The 23,828-nt window shown below is 53.2% G+C and overlaps 1 protein-coding gene across 1 annotated transcript in view; it reads right to left on the bottom strand.

Moving 5' to 3' along the window:
* UNC5B (unc-5 netrin receptor B) overlaps positions 1-12,872 on the bottom strand; it is an 81,859-nt gene extending 68,987 nt beyond the window's left edge. Inside the window, exon 1 of the mRNA XM_047825166.1 lies at positions 12,366-12,872. Within this exon, the coding sequence (XP_047681122.1) occupies positions 12,366-12,444 (79 nt within the window). The 5' untranslated portion in view covers positions 12,445-12,872. The remainder of the gene's footprint in view (positions 1-12,365) is intronic.
* Between the last annotated feature and the right edge of the window lie 10,956 nt (positions 12,873-23,828).

The following is a 23,828-nucleotide window of genomic DNA, read 5'->3' as shown; positions in this document are numbered from 1 at the left end:
ACAAAGACCAACAATGTCGAAGAAACCTGGCCGAGATCACACAGCTAGCAAATAAGAAAGACAGGACTGGATCTTGGGTCTTGGAAATAAGTGGATAGCATTATGTGGCTGTTACTTAGATATATTAAAAATGCTCAGTACACGACAAAATGCGGGAAGGGGAACGTCTCTGTAGCAACTGCGGGAGGGTCTGCCCTTGCTTCCTGGAAGAGTGAGCTGCCCCCCTGGCCCCACCCCATCAGAGCTCAGCAGAGGAATGAGCAAGGGGCTGGTGAGCTGCGGGCCAGGTGCTGTCAGCAAACAGCCTGCCAGAGGCCCCCGAGGTCTGCGAGGCCAGGCAGCAAGCAGCCCTCGAGGCCCGCCACGTCCCCACCCAACCTCGGTCTTGCTCTGACCCTGCATTCATGTCTCAGGCACCGGATGGTGTGGGAGCAACTCAGAGAACGAACACCGGGCTGGGGAGGTGAGGGCTGCCAGGGAATACAGTGCAGAGAAGAAAACCCTAGTCCTCTACTCCCCGCTGGTCCTGCCTGCCCCGTTTTCTAAGAACGGGCAGCCGGCCGAGGGATTATGTAACTTCTGGTGGGCATGGCAGATGGTGTGCTGGCTCAGACACATCAAAGCCGGCCCTGACGCTAACCTTCCCTGACGTGGCACCCCGGCCTCCTCTGCTCTGGGGTGTGGAGCACGCAGAAGGATGGGAAGTGACCCAAACGCTGTCATCTAGCTCAATAGCCATGGCCAGCCGGGTTAGGGGAAAGGCCAGGGCCTACCTACCAGCAGGAGGTTCCAGCCAGGGAAGTGAAATCGTGGGCCCTTCCAGCCCCATAGCAAGCAACTCTCGGATGAACCGCACGGTGTCTGGGGCAACAGACCCTGCTCTGCCCGCCTCCTTCCATCGCAGATCGGCTCTGGAGGTTTGGAGAACGGTTTGTCTAACTCCGGGGGGGGGGGGGGGGGGAGGGCGGTTCTCCTTTGGCCCTATCTGACATTCAGCTTCTTTTTTTTTTTTTTTTTTTTAATTTTTTTTTTCAACGTTTTATTTATTTTTGAGACAGAGAGAGACAGAGCATGAACAGGGGAGGGGCAGAGAGAGAGGGAGACGCAGAATCTGAAACAGGCTCCAGGCTCTGAGCCATCAGCCCAGAGCCTGACGCGGGGCTCGAACTCACGGACCGCGAGATCGTGACCTGGCTGAAGTCGGACGCTTAACCGACTGCGCCACCCAGGCGCCCCCATTCAGCTTCTTTTATTCCTTTTGCTGATGGGTAAACTGAGGCTCAAAGAGGGCGAGTGACTTCTCTGTCACAAAGAGTTGGCCTTAGAGCTGAAGCTTGCAGATGTCTAGTCCAGGGCCCTTCTAAATGCATAATGACCCGCAGGCTTCTCCCCCTCGCTGTAACCCCAGGTGGATCAACCAAGTCGTGCTGTGGGCCACCCTGTACCTTATGTCTAATGTGCCCCAGGTCAAGAGGGGACTATTAGAAAGAAACAAGGGGTGTAACCAGCAACTTGAGATTGATTTCTTCCTCGGCAGAAAGAAAAGGAAACCAACTTTTACTGACCGTGCCCCATCTCATTCGATCTCCCCAACAACCAATCAGGGCTTCTTTTTTTATAGCGAGGAGATGTAGGCTCAGAAAATTACAGTTAAGGACGGAGACAGGACTTGAACCCCATTTTGTAATTCTAGGGCAGATCCTTTGGACAGAGGAGGGCATTGAAGGCCCAGAGAGGGAAAGGGACCACTTCAATGCCACACAGCACATTAACTGGTAGACAGGATTAGAATCCAGGCTTCCCAACCCTTAGCTCCGGGCTCTTTCTGCTGCGCACCAGCAGGAGAACACGGGGCCAGGTCAGATGTACAGCAGGGGTCACTGTGCCCAGCAGCCCTGGCTGTCCGGCTGCCAGGCAGGAATTCCAGATTAGCCTGGGACAGGGGCTCCTGGCAAGGACCAGGGGGTGCCCAGCTGGGAGCGTGATACTGGCCAGGGCTACCTCGGCCTCAGCCAAGGGCCTCAGGGTGTTTAATCTCCCAGGGAGGCTCCCTGAATGTTAGCACTGAACACAGAGCCAGGGACGACCTGGCTCAGCCACGCCCAGCAGCCAAAACTGCTCCCCTGCACCAAACCCAGCTTCAGCCAAGGAGCTGGCAGTAGCCGCCATGGAAGGCGGAGGGCTGCGGTCAGACCCTACCCATGGGCCTTTAGAAACACCCTCTTGGCCCACACCTACTCCCGGGCCCCAGAGCCCAGGTGCATGCGACAGGCGTTCTCTTGAGCCCTAGAAGGCAAGCTGGAGGGGAATGATCGATGGGCCTGGGAATGCAAGCAGGAAGCAAACATTGCGCGAGGGCCTGGGCCAGCTGCGCCTGGTGAAGGCCACCTTGGCAGAGAAGTACAACGTTTACCAGCCCGGCAAATGCCTGCTAGAGTCCCCTCTCTCCACACAAAGGGGTCAAAGGCACTTGACTGCACTACTTGGTTAATTCCTTGTGGCTCCACTGGACTTAGTGAGTCAACTCTCTCACACCCGGGGGCTCTGACTTTTGTCACTGGTACGTAGTAAGTGCTCAGAGGCAGAAGCAGAAGAGGATGAAGGGAGAGAGGCAGGCAAAGGCGGGGGTGGGGTGGGGGTGGGGAGGCTGCAAGCAAAGCAGCAAGAATCTTCTGGCTCTTTGGTTACGTCAACAACTGTCAAGTCCAAACACGGTAGGGACTGAATCGTAGCGGCAGCTGGGTGAGTAAGGCCTGACCGCGAGTTCGCATCCATCCGTTCTACGAGTGTTCATCGAGCACCTTCTAGGTGCTGGGGTCTGTGCTGGGTGCCAGGGACACACAAGGGAGTGAACTCAGACCCAGTCTCCGAGTCACCTAGTGTCACAGCTGCTCTTTCATTAGCTGGTTGTTCAACCCCATCCTGCCTCCACCCAGGTCCCCGGGGCCCTGGCTCAGTGACAAGGAAAGGGAAGGGTGCCAGGCTGTCCCATGGAACCCTTGCCACCTGGTCCTGGGCCACTGCCCACTCTGTGAGCCTCGCTCTGCCCTGCTGTGTGTCACAGAATGCTCCAAGGTGGGATGGGGGAAGGAGCCAGGCACGACTTTCCTGGAATTTCTGACTGAATTTCTGGTAAGTTCTGCATCTTCCATGGGTGCTCTGGCCCCAGGCTGGGCAGGCGGGCGCCTCTGATCACATTACAGAGCTGCTTTCCTTCGGCTGTCTCCTGACTCCGGTAATGCCTCTAGACGCCACTCGGGGCCTCAGGGGGTTGCTGGCTCCTGGGTGATCTCAGTAGAAGATGTTCCTCCCAGACCTTGGTGATGCCTTCCTCCCAGACCTGGTGATGCCACCAGGCCTAGGGGACCAGAAAAGGCAGGCAGCCTCTCTCATCCTGCCACCTCTCCCATGCTCTCTGGTCAACCTAGAAGCTGTCACTCTCTGCCCGCTTGCTCTCCTGCCCAGAGATGTACAGGGAGAAAAGCAGGGGTCAGCCAGATCAGGGTAGGGGAGAGGCATATGCCATCTCACAGCACACCAGGGCCCAGTGAAGGGGGCGGGCCACCTCACAGGTGGGGATGTGCAGGTCCAGAGACACTGAGCCACCTGGCCCAGGCACTCAGTGAATGAATGCTTTCAATTCCAAAGCCATGGCTCTTTCCACAGCACTAAGGGACCCCTGGCCCCAGAATTCTTACTGTACCAGATGATCAGATACTAATCAGTGGCTGAATTTGGAATCTGTTTCCTGGATGGACATGCCAGATGTCCCCACCCCCAGCCGGTCGCAAATACACCCCCTCATAGGAATGCCCTCTCTGCTTACCCAAACTCCGCTCTTCTTTCAAAGGCCAAATGACACCCTTCCTCCTGCAGGAAGCCTTCCCTGACCAGCCACACAGGCGCACAGGAGCCTTCTCTTTTTTTTTTTTTTTTTAATTTTTTTTTTTTTTAACATGTATTTATTTTTGAGACAGAGAGAAACAGAGCATGCATGGGGGAGGGTCAGAGAGAGGGAGACACAGAATCTGAAACAGGCTCCAGGCTCTGAGCTATCAGCCCAGAGCCCGACGCGGGGCTCGAACTCACGGACCGCGAGATCATGACCTGAGCCGAAGTCGGCCGCTTAACCGACTGAGCCACCCGGGCGCCCCCAGGAGCCTTCTCTTAACAGGAGCAACACTCCCTGTTGTACCACTCGATACGTGGCACCAGTAATAATGACGCTGAGGAGGACAGAGAGGCTACTGAGCACTTGAGAACGTGCAAAGTTCTTGTGTGTGTGACCTCGTTCTTCCCCACAGCAATCTGATGAGGACTGGCATTGTTAGCAGTCCCGCTTTACCAATGAAGAAACCAAAGCTCAGGAAGGGAGGGCAACTTGCTCTAGGGCACACAGCCGGAGGGTGCCCCGGCCAGGATTTGAACCCAAGCGGTCTGACTGCACAGCCTGCCCCCTGAGCGTGGCACTGGATCCCTCCCAGGCCACACGTGGCCTGGCTCGTCTTTGAGTGAGCTCCTCTCCGCCGTCTCACTCACTCTTGCACCCGGCAGCGCACACCTGATGCACGGCTCGTGCCTCAAGAAGGGACACAAACCAATTCAAGGGTCAGGCCCAGGCTTTGCCCAACTTTCACCGCAGAGCCCAGTGCCTGCTCACTCTGAACGAATGTGAGGGTGCACCAAGTTTTAGGGCTGGGCCAATATTCCAGGGGGGGAGGTGGAGACAGATCCCTCGTTCCCCACCCCGAGATCAGTCACCCTCCATCCCTGAGAAATGAAACAATGAATGGTCTGGCTAGGTCTGAGAGTGTGTTCCTCCCACATCCTCCACGGGGCCCCCCTGAGCCTGGAAGGGTCGGGGAGAACAAGGCCTCTTCTCTCAAATGCTCAGGCTGTCTGCCACAGGGTCCTTCTCTGTCCCCCTGGGCCCTGCTTGGCATCTGGGGCTCTCTGCCTCTGAGACAGGAGATGCTTATGGAACAGGAAAAAGGGAGTGAGGTCCTGAAGGGTAATTTATGGCTTCAGAGAGAGACCCAGGGCCACATAATGCTCACAAGGGCATTCCAGTCGATATATTGATGTTCTAGAGGGGCCTCTGTAAACACAAGTGGTTCTGGGCCTCAGCTACCTCTGTCTCTTGCTGGCTGCTGGGGCCTCTTCAGCTGGAATCAAGCAAAAAAAAACAAAAACAAAAACAAAACAAAACAAAACCTGAGGCCCTTAAAGGTCATCCTTCCACCTTTCCCAACCTTAAACTTACAGAAGGGGAGACCAACCAGGACCCAGAGAGGAAAAGACACTTGTCCCACAGCGGTGGAACAGCAAACACCAGAACCTCCTAATTCCCAGGCCAGGAGTTGCTGGGCCTCCAGGCCATAAGCCTCCATCCTTTCTCCTCCCCCCAGGCCTCTAGAGGAAGCCGTCTCTGGCGTCACAGGGCTGTCTCCTGAGGAGGAGGCACCCGAGTAACCACTGTGTGCCATGCACTGTGCGAAGTACTTTATCATAACCAGGGCGCAGGATCCTTGAAACAGCTCCATGAGGATGGTATTATTACCCCATTTTACAGATGAGGAAACTGAGGCCCGCGGTAATGACAAGTGAACCTTCCCCTCTGGCCGGCTCATAGAAGTTCTGGGCACAGGGTCCTGTCCTTCCCTTCTTGTCTGCCCTGGGGGCACAGCAGAAGGCACAGAAGCATACCACCCCATGCTCCCACCCCTGACACCACGCCTTCTAGTGCTTAAGAAGTATTTTCTGAGCTCACTCCATCTTTGAGAGCCACAGGGAACGAATCGAAAAATGAGATATCTTTTCCTCTCAAGCCTCCACCCCAGGTCCCAGCCTGCAGTCAGAGGTAGCTGAGGGTCAGGTCCCCAAGGTGCACCCCTTCGGATGAGGCTGAGAGGCCCAGGAGTGGAAATATGGCCAGGGGGTGCCTCACCAAGGACAGGGCTTGCCCAAGACGGTGGCCGAGCAGATGCCGATACAGCCAATTCTCTGAGAGTGGGAGAGGCCTGGGGCCGGCCACCCCTGCCCAGGTGCCCCAGCTAGCTGGCTTAGCCCCCATCCCATCTTTTCAGGACATGCTGTTAGAAAGACCTGAAAAAGAGAGAGTCAAGGTCTGGCTCCCATCACCTCCTCCAGGAAGCCCCAGGGCTTACAAAGTTTACACTTTGCTGTGCTCTCCCTACCTATATGGTCACTGCCCCCATTTGGCATCTGAGGCTCCCTGAATGGCATTTCACGGTTCTGAAGTGGACATCAGCATCCAGCATAGTCACCACCTTGAGGGCTGGGGCCAGGGCGGCTCTGGCTCTGATCTGGGTCCCAGGTCAGTTTCCTAGTGAGCGTCCTCCTGTCCGGTGGGGTTCTCACAAGGACCAAGTGAGGTCCCACCTCTAAGAGGGTTGATAACAGTAAAGCCATACGCACCAGCAGTGGCGCTGTGACTTTCCTATAGGTCTCCCTGCTCCACATTGGCTCATCCCTTATCTGACAGCTAAGGGTGGCAGTCAATATAGGCCAAAGCGCGAAGGCAGGGGGAACCCTTGGTGACCAAGGAGGTGGTAAGACAGTGGAGTAGGACTCCTGTGTGTGTCTGGGTGCACATGTGTCTTCCTTCAATCGCCTCCACTGAGAGCCCCGGCCCCAGCCATGCCTGCTTATGTTGCTTTCCATCAGGGGTGCCACTCACTCCAGCTCTGTCTGCCTCTTCTCTAGCAAATTCCAGAGGAGACCCCACTGCCCCTAGAGGGCTGCAGCATGAGCCTGACCCAGGTCAGAGAGCAGATCTCCAAACCCTAGGTGCCGCCACTGTTCTTGGTAAGCTGGAAGTCAACTGGAGGCGACCCAAGGACTCAGATACTTGTCCTGGGGGCTGTCAGTCAAGCTCCTGGACTGGCTTTAGGACCTATCTATGGCTGACCTTCCTCTTTCTGGGGCAGCGGGACCTACCCTCAATCAGGCCTGTTCTATCTGTCCTCAATGGGGGATGCTGGCCTCTGCCCTTCCAACTCCGGAACCTGGCACTTGAACCAAATCCTGCTCACAACCCCCACCAGCACAGGGCAAAATCAGGCCTCCTTAGTGCTGAAGGGCAAATGGCCTGGGTCCCACCAGGAAGAGACATTCCCAACAGCATACAATGGATGGAGCTTCCCATGCCTGGTGGTGACTCACTGTCCCCACACTACACATACCTATTTATACACAAACACACCACAGCTGTGCCCATATGCACATTGCACACACCCAAACACACATAGCCACGTACATCACACCCCCATATACAAAAGGCATGCCTCTCCCCTACACATCCCCTCCTCCTGCACCTTCACCTCCACAGCCTAACACCCCACACCCATCCTCACCTCCCACCGCACACTCCCACCTCGGCCCACGTCCCTAATACACATGTTCACACCCACAGCTTGCCTTCTCCGAAAACCGAGCCACAGGGCTCAGGAAAAGTTGTGAGGCACTGGGGGCAGCCCGTTCAGGGAGATGAGGAGGGTGGCTGGGCGCACTCGCGCTGTTGGGAGGTCGAGAGGCGGTGCAGTGTGGACGGATACAGCTCAGGGGAGGGGAGAGAAGAAGGGAAGGCTGGTTGGGGGGGAGGGCGGTGCCGAGGAGGAGTGGGAGGAGCTCGGTGGGGTGCGGGAGAGAAGAGGGAGCAGGGACGCCCAGGTGCAGGGCCCCCAGGTAAGCGCGAGGCCAGCCGGGCGCCACGGAGTCCACCCCCGCGGAGGGGGCTAATCACGGTCAGGGTCGGGCTCAGGCCGCGCTGTCCGCAAGGGTCGATTCGGGGGCTTCCAGCACCTCGGCGCTTTCGGAAAGAAGCAAGAGGGAACAAAAGGGGTATGGGAGCAGGGAGGTGGTTGATTTATGCCTGCACTTCAGCATGTGTTTTCGCTGCCATTAGCGAGAGAAAAGCCTAGACTGGGAGAGAAAGGAGCGCCGTGGGACCCGCGGTTTGCCCACCCCATGGGGGCGCATTGGCCGCGACGGAGCGGGGCCGAGTGCGAATCTGACTCGCCCGCCCGGGGCCCGGCTCCGCAAAGTGGCTCCGCAAAGTGAGGGTCGGGAGGCATTCCCCGGGCGGCCGGGGCTCCCCCGCCGAGCGCAGGCCCACGGGGGGGGGGGGGGGGGGGAGGGGGGCGCCCCAGCCGCAACTCCCGAAGCAAATCGAAGGGGGCAGTGCATGAATTCCCCCCACCTGCCCGAAAGTGCCCTTCCTCGTATTATCTTCATTACGGTATTTTAAATTTCCCTTTAAAAAAAAATAAAGAAACGAAACAGAAAAAGCACAGAAGGCACTTGTTTGGTTTCATTCTGCCTTCACAGCTTTAATGACTCCATTTGTGGAAGCTGTTTAGGAAACTGGTGAAGAGGGGGCCAGGAGAGGCGCCGCCTGTGGCCTGGGATGCCCGCTTCCTCCTTTCTCCCCCCGGAGGCTACCCCAGCCGAGGCACCTGGTTGAGATGACTCCACTCCCCAGCCCCAGTCCCAACCCTGGCCCCTGCCTCACCCCCTTTCCTACAGGGTGTCTCCAGCCCAACTCCAGAGCTGAGAGTCTAAAGAACGCGCTTAGCCACCGGCAGGGGAGGAGGGGGGCGCTCCAGGTCGGGCCATTCAGAATCCCTAAAGTTACTCTAAGCACTTGGGAACAGAAGGGGTCTTCCTCTAGCCTCATCCCCAAATTCCTAGGCAGCCCACGCCCTCCTTAGAAGACACTGATGAGGAGGGAAGGAGAGATGGGAAGCAGATCTCACCTTAGGCCCGACAGCCAACAGCCACAGGGTAGGGAGGAGATGGAGCCCCCAAAGCTTGAAAATAGAAAGTAAAAATATATTCTGCCCCATTTATATGAAGGCAAAGCTTTAAAATGTAGAGCCAGGTAGTCTCAGAGCCCACGGGAGCTTGGCCTGTGATTCGTCTCACCCAGGGCAGATTAGGCACCAGGAGTGGAGCAACCTTTGGGCACTTCGCTAGTCTCAGACCTTACTTGTGATGTCTGGCCCAGCCCTGTTCCACCCGTCTGGGGTCTGAGTTTCTGACTCTATCTCTTCACCCACTCCCCCATCCTGCTATACAAGTCCCATCTGACCTAACTACCCAACAAACCTTATCTTTAGCCGCTGGCCTTCTGCGGGGCCTCAATTTGGCATCTCGGTCCCAGATCCATGCTGGCCAGTCTGCAGGCTAGTGGAATGAAGGAGCCACAACTAGCCTGAGGTCTGAGGCCTGAGTTCAGATTCCAGATCTATCCCTGAGTCCCCGAGTAACCCCGGGGGGCACGGGGGGCACGTCCGGGCCTGTTCCAAAGCTTCAGCATAAATAAGGGGGTTGGAAAAGAGAGGAATTGTTTTGTCCTCCGGAATTCCGGAGGGGTGGGGGTGGAGGAGGGGGGAGGAGAGAAATTACCTCCGAAATTCCTCCCCTGCTGTGATACTTTCTCTATATGAGAAATCTCATTAAGACCCTCTAGATTTTCCATTTTTTTGAGATGGGTGTTTGCTATCGTGTAGAGAGAGACACGGATGGGCCACCACACCACACTACACTACCACCCCCCCCCCACACACACACATGCACACAGAGCAGAGACACTCGGAAAACTCAGATTTTTAATTGCATCTTAAAAGGAAATGTTATCATGACACCGTGGTCCCTTCTTAACCATCCCAGCCAGAGGCCATGGCAAGACTCATTAAAAGCTCCAGGAAAGGCTAACAGGTGGGTGGGGTGACAGGAGATCCTCAGGGCTAACCCAGGCTTTTGAAGTGGCCTCTGCTGGCCAGTCACTTGCTGACATCCGCTTCTAAGGGTCTGGGGTTTTATGGTTCTGGGTTTGATTTCTCCACCATCAAACTTTATGGCTTAAAAATCGTCAGTGCTGTAAAGGGAGCTCATCTCCATATTTACCAGGGAGGGGGGCGGTGAGAGGAAAGAGCGGCGCCTGCTACCTGAGGGGAGCTTGCACATCTCCCAGAAAGACCCCCCCACCTTCTACGGATACAGCCTTATCTCCCTCAGCTTGATATAAACCTCGAGGCAGAGGTGGATGGGGCCCCGAGGAGGGCTCCGAGGAGGAATCCAATGTGACCTGAACCAGCCTGACCATTGGAGAGGAGCAGCCCTGTGCGCACGTCTGCAACCTGTGGTCAAGTGAAGGCAAGATTTGAGGAAAGCCAACACGCTGGCCTTGGTTTTCCCCATCAGTGAAATGGGACTCATGAAGGATCCAATGGGCAGACCCAAAGAACATTCTGAAAGAAGTTCTGTGCCTGTGGCATCAGAGAGATGAGCTGTGTAGGAGGAAGGCGCCGGTTCTCCCTCCTGAAGGCAGATTTCTAAGGGCTTTACACTCTGGGCCGAGGGAAGGCTGCAGGCCAACCCCACCAGTTGGCCCCTCTCTAGGCTGGTGGGCAGGCAGCCCCTGCCGTGCTAAGTAATGAGCACAATTCCAACACCGGTTCTGCTCACGAGTGAGAAATCAAAGCCTGGTATTAGAGGCCATTTCTGGCTGGGCTCCGTTTGTGCCCAAATCCATCAAAGCCCTGGGCCTGGGGTTTCCTCTGGGAAAGGTGGGGGCTGGATGCTTTGTTAAGCAGGAAAGGCAGGCCACCCCCAGCCTCCCCAGCGGAACCTGGCTCCAGAGAACTCTCGGCCAACCAGTCTTGTCTTTTTCCTGCCCAGCGGAGACCCTCCCCCCACCCTCAGTAACCTCAGTATTTATTCCCCATCCCATTGCCCGGTTGGTTCTAAAACAGTTTCCCAAGCGCCAATCCTGCCCAAGTTCACAAAGACTTCACCCTACCCTTCAATCACCTCCCCTCAAACACCCTCAAACCAGAAACCAACACCCCAGCCCAGCACCTCCTGCATTAAACTGCGCTCTTTAAAACAAGGTTGGTCATTCAGCAGCCTGCCCCCTCCCCCACCAGTACCTTCCAACTTCAAAACACTGCTTTAAATACCAGAGTCTGCCCAAATCGTAATTAACCTGGATCAAATGATTGTGTCGTAACTTTACAACACAGGGCTGGGGGAAAAAAAAAGTGGAGGATGTGCTAAAACCAAGCCCTCGCTCCAAGGCCGTGGGAATCATTAATTCCAGAGTGAGGAATCTTTGGCTATTGGGGTGTACGTGGGGGGCGGATGCCAACAGCACCGCGGAGGGGGAGGGGGAGGGCTGCGTCACCTCGTCTACTTTCTGCGCCAGGTTTCCAGCCCCATTCTCAGCCTCAACTCAGAGGGCTCCGCGCGGGACGCCCCCTACCCATCCCACTCCACCCCGCCCCGCCCCGCCACGCCTCGCCTCGCCTCGCCTCGCCACGCCTCGCCTCGCCCCGCCCCGCCCAGGGAGCGGAGGTGTCCGGCCGCCGCTGCCAGCTCACCTACTTGGGTTCCGGCACCAAAGAAAGGTTGGCTCCTCTGCGTCCACCGGCTCGCCGGGAAGACACAGCCCAGACAGCGACGCGGGGCCCAGCCACAGACGAGGGAGACGTGTACACGACCACAGCGAGGTGCTGGAGGCGGTGGCGGTAGGCACTTTATTTCAGGAGCCCACCAACCCCCTTAAGGCATCCTACAGGCCCAATGTAGATACGCGCACCTCGTCCGCTCCCCGGACCGGGAGAATGTCAGTGACCCATTTAGACGGAAACTTGGCAGGATCGCTATGTACTCCCCTCCACCCCAACACACATACATACCAAACCCCAGAAAATATCCCTCCAGACCAGCGGATCCTGCGGTCGCAGGGAAAGCTGTGCGAGCAGTATTCGGCCCTTCCCCCTTCGATAGCCAAAGCCTTTCAAGCCTGCCTCCTCCGGCAGGCCGAGCAGACCCGCACTTCCAGTGCTCCGCAGGTCTCTCTATCCCTCCTTCCCGTTTGCTGATTCCGGAGGGTGCAGCGCGTAGGAGCCTGGACGAGCCCGGACCCCGACTAGGAAGTTTCCGGCGAACCGCACATAAACGCACACCTGACCGAAGCGGCGAGTCTTCCCCACCCCCCCACCCCCCCTCCCCCGGGTCTCCGTGCGCGGGGAACCTGGGGTCCCCTGGAGGCCAGTCCTCCGGAAGGAGCAGACCTCGACTCGGGCACCCGTTCCAAGGAAAAGAAGTGATCCCTTCTAGGCGGGGGCAGGAAGCTTACTCTGAACCACCTGGCCTGCGCCGCCCGAGGGGTGGCTGCGCCATCGCCCACTTTGGTGGGCGGAGAAATCTACCTTCTAACTTGGGTGCCGTGGCGCTTTCCCTGTGCACACCGACGCGGTGATGGACCACTTCAACTTCGGGAGACTGGGGCGCAAATGTCCCCTATACGTCCGCCCCCACGCCCGATCGCTCCCTACCTGCTTGGCTCAGCCTCGGGTCCCAGCAGAGCAGCAGCGCCAGCAGCAGCGCGCCCCGCGCTCCGCTCCGGGCCCACATGCTCCCGCGGCCAGGCTCGGGCGCCTCTCCCCCGGGGCTCTCTCCCTGGCCCCAGCCTCGCCGCCGCCGTCTCCGCCGCCGCCGCCTCCTCCTCGCCGTCCTCCCCGGCGCCCGGCCGCGCCAGCCCGTGCCCTCCGTGGGGGCAGCGGCAGCCACGCTGCGCAGAGGGCTGCCGGGCGCTCGGAGCGCAGTGGGTGCCCGGCGCCCGCTCTCCCGCCAGGCTCCGGCGCGCCCCTCTCTGCGCTCCTCAGGCTCTGGGGCTCCGAGCGCTTCCCGCGCTCCCACGCCCTGGCTTCGAAGTTGCGAGACAGAAGGTGAGTGCACTCAGCGACACTCGCAGCAGCCCGCGCCGCGCCGTCTGAACCCCCGCGCGCGCCTCTCTGCGCCCCGCCGCTACCCGCGGCTCCGGCGCCCTCGCCGGCCTCCGCCGCCTGCCACAATGCCGAGCGCCGCCGCTCGCTCGCCCTAGTGAGTCCGCGAGCGGAGGGGGACGGCGCGCGGCCGGGGCGGGGCCTGGGCGGGCAGGGGCGGGGCCGGCAGGGGGCCCCGGAGGGGGGGAACCGAGGGCCACCCGGGCGCGGCCTCTGCCGAGCTGGGGGCCTTTCAGGGGGGTCCTCGCGAGCCGGTGGGCCTGGCGACTTGGAAAACACGGCCGCTGGAAATCAGCTGGAAGTGGAGTCTGGCCAATTTTCTTTTCCAAAAACTAAGAAAGTGTATCTAAGCTCTCCTTTGGCTTGGCTGTGTCAGCTTTCTCATCTGATCAAACTGAGGAGTCTCACTTTTGGCTCCCTTCGTCTGTATTACGTCCCATGCCTTCTACATGTTGGGATGTTTCCAAAACTGACTCTCTAAATGAGAAAATCTTGAACACCGAAGCCGTGATCAAGCTGGGGCTTACAGCTATGTGAACTTGGGTATGAACCTGGGATGTAGATCATCCAGGATGGGTCTACTTGTCTGAATAACCTCAGGCAGAACTGCCTCTAAACCTCTTGTAGCACTTTAGGGGACTAGGGCGTTAAAAACTTGTCCTCCAAGGAACAGTGGGGTAGAGGGCACGGGTACAAACATTTTTGGCTCAGAGAAACTTGGGCTCTGTTCCTTACCTTCTGTGTGACCTTGAACTGAGCAAGTTACTTAACCATTCTGATGCTCCCTTCATCATCATCTAAAATAGAGAAAAAATTATAATTATTTCATAAGGGGGCATAGGATTGAATGAAAAAAAATTATGTATGGAAACTGCATGAAATGTCAGTAATCTCTCTTTCCAAGATCTCCCCTCCCTGCCAGGCTGATTCCTGGGGGGTAAGTCCTGGCCTCCCAAGGGTAGGCCAAAGGCCATTTAGGTGGAGTTTGAGGGATGGTGGTGTTTTAAGATTGAAACACAGAGACGTCAGAAGGGGTGGACCAGCTAACACTGGCAAAGACTTGTGCCCCAGCAATGGGGTTAAGCACTTGATACGCATTACCTCAGTCCTCACAACAACTCTATCCCCATTTTATAGATGAAGGAATAGAGGCACAGAGATGTAAAGTCATTTGCTCAAGATCACACAGCTTGGAGAGAATGAGTGAATGAAGGGGGCAGGAAAGATGGGATTAGAAAGAAACTCTGAGCTGGGGAGCCTCCACCCACCCATCCCCCCACCCCCCACCTCTCAGGGGCTGGCCTGGCAGAGAAGGATATTGCCAGCCAGCAGGAATGCCTCTTCTCCCTAGCTCTGATCTGTTCTCTACTTGGGATTTTTCTGGAGCTGGGATCTAGAATAGCTCCTCAAATACAGGTGCCGTGGGCAGCTTCAGGAAGGGGTGAAGGAAGCCTGAGATTGGTCCAGCTGGGCCGAGGAGCCTGTAGGGGATGGGCTGAAATAGAGCCAAGTATGCCCAGGGATACTTTCTAGGCTGAAGAAGAAAGGATTTGGGGACCAGAGGGGACCTGGTGGGGACAGAGGAACAACAAGTATTGCCCATACCCTCCTCCACACACCCTGCCCCACAGGCTGGGGTCCGGAGCCTCTGGGGCAGGGTCCTATAGTCAGTCTGCCCCTTCCGCCCTCTGTGGCTGGGTACTCAGGATCAGGAGGGTGGATGCAGGTAGTGCCAGACTCCCTGGGAAGAACTTTGGCCAACCGAGAAAGGTCCCTGTGGGCAAAGGTAGGCGGGTTATTTTTAGTTTGGCCCAGGGCAGCCCAGGCAAGGGTAGTGGATGAGAGAGTCAATAGCTGATCACACCAAGCCAGCTCCACCCGTCCATATAACTATAAGCACACATACGTACACATACCTCTGGACACAGTTACAGGCATACCTCACTGATACACACCTACAAAAGCACACACAGGTAAACACACAGCAAAGACCCACAGGTGCAAATGCAAACTGACCCTCCCAGAAACACCTACAAACGGGCACCCAGCTGCAGAGACAACCACATACCTAAGACACAGGACCAAAAAAGGCACACGCACACCCCTTGTCACAGCCACAGACATATACACAGACATACACCCCCAAAAGAACAAACATACTCCTAAGATGACACGGAAGCAGTAGATACTTAGATGCCTGACTACCACGAGGAAACCCATACAGGAACACAGGTACCGAGACCCACAACTGACCATCACCGTCTGGGTGCAGACACATGGTCAAGGACACTATGCTGGACAACTCGGCAGGGAGGGACCTCAGCAGAAACATGGCAGGCGGGGAGCACAGGGCTGATGGGCACACACGTGCTCTCTCTTTCTTAATCAGAAAGCCGGTGGGAATTGGAGATTTTTCCAAAAACTTTCAGTCCTCTGGACTTTGCTGTTCAGGCAGTAGCTGCACCAGGTAGGCCCTTCTAGCCTGGTTTCATGACTTTGTTTAATTCCTGGCAGCAGGGCAGGGGGGGATGGGAGGGCAAGCAAAATAAATGTGGTCATTTATTTGCCCCTCTCCTCCCGGCTGTCCCACTTTCCTCCCCAGCCTAAAAACTCTGTCAACTCTTAAAATATCCCCATGGAGGGGGGTGGGGGTCCTGGGCCCGGTTTTCCCTCCAGGACTCCAGCATCAGGGTGGGGAACTTACCACACTGGGGATCCCTCTGTAATTCCCTGCCCCCCTGCCATGCTGTAACAGTGTGAGTGCTGGCCCTCAGCTGGGGTCAGGGAAAGGCCTTCAGAGGCCCTGAGCCCACACCTTTCCCTGGGATGGGTGAAGAATGGGCAAGGCCCAGGCCCTGGGATGACTCATTAGTGTAACTGGATTAAGAATTACCAAGGTGTTCCCAAACCCAGAGCCATCACACTCGCAGTAAAGGTGTTCCTGCTGTGAGTTAAGGAGGAGGAGGAGGAGGTGATGAGCTGCTTAGAGGCAGGGCCCCTCCTTTCCTGTTCACTATCATGTATCTCGCTTGTAAGACAGCATCCTGCACATGGTAGGCCTACAATCAATATTGATTGAGTGGAAACATCAATGAGGCTGGAAAAAGAGGGGCTACTGAGCAAAGGGTCCCCAGACTTGTCAAATGGGCCCTAGAAGGAACCTTGCACCTCCCCCTCCATTTCCTGGGGGCCTGGGACCTAGGGCTGGAGGAAGGTGGGGTGGGGGGGCACCTTTCTGCAACACAGCTGCTTTGAAATCAGTTCCAGAACCAGCTCTGACCCTCATTGGGGGCTGCAGATGCTTCCACGGGCTACCCTCATTTCTCCCGAACCAGAAGAGCCTGTGGGAGCCAGAGTTGTGGAATCTGGAGTTGAGCTGATTGACGTTTGATGGTCCAGGGACAGCTCTTACCTGCTGGGAGAAGGGGGGGGCTGTCTGCTGAGCCTTTCCTAGCATCAGTTTCCTCGATTGTAAAATGGAAACACTATCTCCTAGAATTAAAAAGAATACACACAAAGCCCCTTATCTGGCTGAACACAAGCTATTTATTTAGTAACAATGCTGATTTAAGAGCCGCTGTCGGGGTTGTCTCGGCCGGCGGGGCTGGCGGCTCCGGGTTGGCCCCTCCTTCTGTGACCCGGACCCGTGTGCTCGCAGCTGCCACTAGGCGGCGCGCTGCAGCTCATTTCCCGCGGCCTGCCGCTGCAACCTCCGTTCTAAGGCCGCGGGTAAGGAAGGGAGAGAAGGCCATGGGTCAGGAAGAGAGCCTTGCTTCCACCCGGGAGCCGCCCAGGAGTGGTTCTTGGGCCCCTGGGTGGTCTGGGGAAGGGAGCTCTCAGACTGCTCGGTTTCGAGGATCTTGTTGCGTGAGGGGGGGAGGAGGGGGTGGGGAGTGGGGTTTGGGATGGGGCGGGAGGTTTAAGGATGAATTCGTAATTCCCCCCCCTGGCCCATCCAGTCCATTATGGACCCCAAACACCTGGACCCTGGTGGGGAGGCACCTAACGTTGAGGCCTTTGAAGCTCTACCGTCTCTTTGTAATATTATTGTAGCTAATGTTGATTGCTTTCTATGTGCCAGGTACTATCCTGAGTCCTTTATATGCTGACAACAACCTTATGAGACAGGCACTGTTACCCCTATTTATTTGCCAGATAAAGGAACTGAGGCACAGAGAGGCAACTGGCCCACGGTCACATACAGCTGGCAGATGGGCCAGTGGAGATTCAAATCCAGACGGAATGGATCTCAAGCTTATACTCTTCTTTTTCAATTTTGTATCACATGAAACTTATCATTTAAGAGTGTACAATTCAGACCCCAATGATCTTGGGGTCGTGAGTTCAAGCTCCATGTTGGGCATTGAGCTTAATAGATAAATAAATAAATAAATAAATAAATAAATAAATAAATATGATTCCGTGTTTCCTAGTATACTCATGATGCTGTACGGCCATCATCATTATCTAATTCAACAGCAATCCTGTCCCTCCAAAAAAGAAATCCCACACCATTAAGCAGTTACCTCCGCTGTGTCCCTTTCACATTCTTCCCTCTCCCAGCCCCTGGCAACCGTGAATCCACTTTCTTGTTTCTGTGCACTTACCTATTCTGGGAATTTCATATGAACAGATGCATAACACTATGTGACCATCAGGCTTGGGTTCTTAACCTCCGCTAAATACTGTGACAGCCCCCTCCCCCCCACCCCCACCCAGACACACATCTTTTCTCTTGTCCCCGGGCGAGGGCCTTCTCCCTGGGGTTCAAGCAACAGAAGCAGTTAGTCACAAAAGCCTTGGGGTCAGGCAGATCCGGGTTTAAATCCTGGCTCTGTCTTGGACAATTTACTCATTGTCTCTGCTGTTGCCTTCTCAGAATTCTTTGTTTTGCTTCTGTTAATTAATTAAAAAAAAAACAACTTTGAATTTTAAAACACTTTTAGATAAACAGAAAAATTGTCAAAATGGTATAGAAAGTTCTTCTCCAGTTTCCCCTACTTTGAACATCTTACGTTAGTATGTAGTATCTTTGCTACAATTAATGAACCGATATTGATATATTATTATGAACTAAACTTCATAGTTTCTTAGTTTTTACTTAATATTCTTTTTCTGCTCCGGGATCCCATCCAGCATGCTACGTTACACATAGCGATCCTGACCTCAGAGGCTACTTTTGGCTTTGAAATTTTCTCAGCCTTTTCTTTGTGTATGTGATCTTGACAGTTTTGAGGATTATTATTGGTCAGGTATTTTGTAGAATGTTCCTCAGTTGGGATTTGTCCATCTTAACATTCTTAATAACTTTGGAACAAAGAGGCCTCTTCGAAATAATTTTGCATTGGGTTCTACAAATGAAGGTCCTGCTTACAGGACAGAGACAAGGCCCCAAAGCAGGGCCTGGGATGCGCCCCCAGGCTGTGGCTGGCAGGTCTCCGTCCTGCCCTGAGGGGCCTTTGAGCTCTGTACAGGGAGTGCTGGATGAAAGACCCAGGGTGGGAAGGAAGCCATAAACCTGGAAGAAGATTGCATTCCAGGCTGAGGGGACAGTGTGAGAAAGATTGCAGGGTCAGGAATGTGGATGGTGTGGTCAGGGTGTGGCGAGGCCCTTGTGGCTCCACCAGGGGACAAAAGGGCAGCGAAGGCAGGAGGGGAAAGCTCCCAGCAAAGGCAAGGGTTGCTGTGCTAGAGATTCTGTAGGAAATGGAGAGTCATGGGTTCTGACTGAGCTGGAGAAAGGCCTGATGGGAACTGAGCTGTGGGAGCATATTTGAGGCTGGGGTGTCGGGGGCAGACTGAGGAGGACAGCCCAGGGCAGGGAAGCCAGAGGTTTGTTGCCCAGGCAGTGTGACTGGCCTGGGGCAGCGGGGGTGGGACCTGGGGACTCTGGACTTTGGGGCCTCACTGAGCGTGGGAACTTGGGGCTAGGGGACAGAATGGGGGCCGGGGGAGCCGGGCAGGGAAGGCAGGATTGCAATGGCAAAAGTAGTGAAAAGTGTAGGAGGAGTGGGTTGGGGAGAAGGTGGAGAATTGGGGTCTGGGCGTGGTAAATTCGAGGTGCCTGTGGACCCCCCAACGTACCTGTGTGAACGCAGGACTGACCAGTGCTTAGGGGAGTGGCCACTGTCTTAAAAAAGCCAGCTAACGTGTACTAAGCACTTAACAGCGAGCCAGATACCAAGCCAAGAGCTCTACATGAATTAGTTCTTTCGATCTCCACGATGACCTGCGAAGTGGATGCTATGCTTATCCCCATTTTAAAAATGAGAAAACCGATGGGTGCCTCGGTGGCTCAGTCGGTTGAGCGTCCGACTTCGGCTCAGGTCATGATCTCGTGGTCCTTGAGTTTGAGCCCCGTGTCAGGCTCTGTGCTGACAGCTCAGAGCCTGGAGCTTGCTTCAGATTCTGTGTCTCCCTCTCTCTGCCCCTCCCCCACTTGTGCTCGCGCGCGCGCGCTCTCTCTCTCTCTCTCTCTCTCAAGAATAAATAAACAATAAAGGAAATTTTAAATGAGAAAACTGTGACTCAGTTTTCCCCAGTTAGTGGGAGACAGAGGCCAGACTGAAACCCCAGCAGTCTGGCTCCAGAGCCCAAACCACTACCTAACTAACACACAGAACCGCCTGTGTAAGTTCCCCGTGTGTTCTTGTAACCACATGATTTCCCGTTCTTCCTCTCCATTGTTCTTGGAGGTGAGTGTTGATCCTGGACTTATTGAAATGGAAACTGAGGCTGGGAGAAGGAAAGGAACAGTCAGAGTCAGTACTGACTCTGAACTTTAATTTTAATTTTTTTTTTTTAACGTTTATTTATTTTTGGGACAGAGAGAGACAGAGCATGAATGGGGGAGGGGCAGAGAGAGAGGGAGACACAGAATTGGAAACAGGCTCCAGGCTCTGAGCCATCAGCCCAGAGCCCGACGCGGGGCTCGAACTCACGGACCGCGAGATCGTGACCTGGCTGAAGTCGGACGCTTAACCGACTGCGCCACCCAGGCGCCCCCTGACTCTGAACTTTAAACTCACATTCTTAGGACTGGTCCACACTGCCAGTCTCTTCTGATGAAGTCTAAAGTTGTGAATGGGGAATTATCTCTGTAGAGGGAGGAGGAAGAGGAGAGAGTATGGTCTAACAAGGACTTGCTATTATTAAAATAGCAAGATAGACCTTTTAAACTTTGGTATTCTCTGTTTCAAACATTGTAGTTTATGGGGTGCCTGGGTGGCTCAGGCGGTTGAGCATCCGACTGTTGATTCAGCTCAGATCATGATCCCAGGGTCATGGGATCAAGCCTTGCGTCAGGCTCTGTGCTGAGCGTGAAGCCTGCTTAAGATTCTCTCTCCCCCTCTCTCTCTGCCCCCCTCCCCCACTCCTGTGCTTTCTCTCTCTCTCTAAAAAAAAAAAAAGACTTGGGGTGCCTGGGTGGCTCAGTCGGTTGGGCATCTGACTTCAGCTCAGGTCACGATCTCACAGTCTGTGAGTTCAAGCCCTGTGTCGGGCTCCGTGCTGACGGCTTAGAGCCTGGAGCCTGCTTCGGATTCTGTGCCTCCCTCTCTCTCTGCCCCTCCTCTGCTCGTGCTCTGTCTCTCTCCATCTCAAAAATAAATAAAAACACTAAATTTTTTTTTTAAAAAGACTGAACATTCTGGTTTAAATGTATTCAGGTAACATCAAGTTAGTTTGTCTAATGAAAACATCAAGACACTTCATGTTTGTCTGAAAACTGTAATAATACAGCACTTGGCATGTATAGAAATGCCTTTTGCCCTTTGATTTCAGAACTGCTCATGTGATGCTTCTAGTATTGTTCATGGAATAATGGGCTGCTAATCAAATTAAACACAGTATTCATACTATCCAGAGAGTATAAGATAATTCACTTGCCGAGATTAATATGTAAATCGACTTTATTTACAAATCACTGTCTTGATCATTACAGTTCTGTAAAACTTTCATCTGGGCAAAAGTATAATTACTGAGTTCTAGCAGTTCCTCGAACTGAAACTGAGAGGTAATTCAAAATTAATCTGTAAGAGACCAAATTCCCATGTTTCTGGGATTGCGGGGCTCTGGGTTTTCCGTAGCTGGTTCTTTTGAAAGTAACTCACTACTATTGTCAGGGTAAATGCCAAAGAAATTATTCTGGGGAGAGTATTCTTGAGGTGGGCCTCCCAAGTTGTGAATTGGCTGCACGGGCAATGAACATCTTAATTGGAAGAAGAGGGAAAGGAAAAAATCCCCGTGGTGGAATAGACTGTGTGTGTGTGTGTGTGTGTGTGTGTGTGTGTGTGTGTGTGTGTGTATTTGAGGAGAGGGATAGTATAAACCTTTCCTTTCTGTTGCACACTGACTCTACAGCGAAGGGCCATATAGGGAGCACCCCTTGTCACTTTCTCTGCTCCATCTTGTAATATCAACAGTCAGCTCATCTGGTTCTGGATATTTAGATTTCTCTTTGTTCCACTCTTTTGCCATAAAATCGATTCCACTGTGAACTATGAATTTAGACCTATTAAGCCTTTCATTGGTTGCTTCTCAGTCTGCGGTTGTTGATGACTCTTTATCACCGCTGGTATCTTTTAAGCAGATGCCGAGTCTGCGGGTGTGCATGGGTATGCATATTCTTTCTTAAAATGGCTAAGCTTTTCAAGGGCTTTACCTTTTCTTTCGAGTAGTTAGGTAAGTTGTATGGTGAGAGATTTCTAAACCAGTGAGAACTTCTGCTCCAAGTTAAGAGAGCTGTAAAAAATTCTAATGATTGCTGTCCAGAATTCTATCACTCAAGGACCAGGGCAGGGGAGTGCCTGGATGGCGTAGTTGGTTGAGCTTCTGACTCTTGATTTCGACTCTGCTCGTGATCCCAGGGTGGTGGGATCGAGCCCCGTGTTGGGCTCTGCACTGAGTGTGGAGCCTGCTTGGGATTCTTAATCTCTCTATCTCTCTCTCCCCCTCTGCCCCTCTTCCCTTCTTGCCTGTGCACTCTCTCTCTCTCAAAATTAAAAAAAAAAAAAAAAAAAAGGACCTGTGCAGAAATCGGTACTTAAATTGGTGCTTTCTGGTTGGGGTGACCTACTGGAACCAGGAGATCCCAAATGGTGGAGGAGGTCAAGGTCAAGGAAAGGAAAGTTCAAGAACTGACACACCCACGTTCCTGCCCACTGCTTCCTCTTCTGTCTTTTAAAAAATTCGGCTGAGGTGTAAGTTACATACAAGGAAATGCACAGATCTTGAGTGTCAAGTTCTATGACTTTGACAAGCAAACACACCCAGTAACCACGCTCCCAATCAAGATATGAACATTTCCATCATCTGGGAAAATTCCCTGGTCTCCTTCCCAGTCAGTCCTCACCCTGCAGAGGCAACCACTGTTCCGTTTTTTTAACAGCGTAGATGAATTTTGCTTATTCCTGAATGCCGCATGCATGGAATCAGATAATGTGGACGCTTCTGTGACTGGCTCCTTTTGTTTACCGTAATGACTGACATCCACTCCAGCTTGCTGTGGTAACGAAGTTCGTTCCTTGTTATTACTAAATAGTATTAATTATTCGGACATATCCCGATTTGTTTATTCACTCTCTTGTAATGGACATTTGGATTGTTTACCAGATTAGTCTGGTATGAGTAAAGCCTCTATGAATATTCTGGAACAAATTCTTTTCTGTTTTTTTTCTTTTGGAAACATAGGTGTCCATTTTTCTGCAGTAAGCAAGAGTGAAATTGCTGGCTCCTCAGGGAAAAATATATTTAATTTTAGAGAAAATGGCCACAGCAGTTTTTCAAAAGTGATTGTTTCACTTTGTGCTCCCACCTTCAATGCTGGAGAGCTCCAGTTTTAGTCCTCACCAGCATTTGATATTGTCGGTGTTTTTGACGAAACCAGCGGGTGTGAAGTAATATCTCATTCTGGTTTTAACTGTGATGCTGGCCACCTTTTCATATGCTTATTAGCCACTCGGTGTCTTCTTTTATGATGGATCTGTTCAAACCTGTTGCCCAATCTTTCTTGGGATGTTTCTCCTTTTACTATTGGTTTGTAGGAGTTCTTTGAACATTCCACGTACACATCCCTTGTCAGATGAGTCCTTTCACCTATAGTTTGCTTTTGCATTTTGTTACAACTGTGTTTTAAAGAGCTGACGTTTTCGACGTTGATAAAGATCGAATGCTTTATATTTCTTCTTTTATGATTACTGCATTTTGTGTGATAGAGCTATTCTTCTGTTGCCTTCCAGAACGTTTATTGTCATTAGCGTTTTTGTTTAAGTCTATTATCCGTCGCTAATTATGTTTAGTGTGTAGTGTGAGATGGAGGTCGAGGATCATTTTCCCCCCATATTTTTATTCACTGCCTCCAGCGTCATTTTTTCGAAAAGACTTTCCCTTCCGCATTGAATCGCTTTGGCCCCCTTTATCAGAAATCAATGAACTGTGAAAGTGTGAATCTATTTCTTGATCCTCTGTTCTGTTTCATTAATCCATTTGTCTATCCTTACCCCAATACCACACCATCTTCACTACCGTAGATTTACAGTTAACCTGTTAACTCTCTTATCTTCTTCTTTTTTTTTGTCAATATTATTTTGGATTCTAGATCACACACATTTTTATTACCTTTAGAAGCAACTTGTTAATTTTCCTGAAAAAAGTTAAGATTTTGATAAGATGTCATCGAATGTATACATCCGTTTGGGGAGAACTAACCTTCTTAACATTGAGTTTTCCAATCTGCAAACAGGCATCTCTTCATTTTCTTAACTTCTCTGGGCCTTATTCTGTCATTTTCAATGTAGAGACTGTGTATATTTTTATTAAACGTATTCCTATGTATCTTACAGGTTTTTATGCTATTAAAATGGTTTTTCTGGCATTTTCTAATTGACTGTGTAAGCATACAATTGATTCTGTATAATGACCTTGTATATTGTGCGTTACTAAATTTACTAATTAATACTAGCTGTTTTATCTGGGTTCTGTTCATGCGCAAACATATCGTCTGTGAATAAAAAG

Source organism: Prionailurus viverrinus, chromosome D2 (genome assembly GCF_022837055.1).
Source record: "Prionailurus viverrinus isolate Anna chromosome D2, UM_Priviv_1.0, whole genome shotgun sequence".
Classification (NCBI taxonomy): domain Eukaryota; kingdom Metazoa; phylum Chordata; class Mammalia; order Carnivora; family Felidae; genus Prionailurus; species Prionailurus viverrinus.
This window is presented reverse-complemented; position numbering and strand designations above follow the sequence as displayed.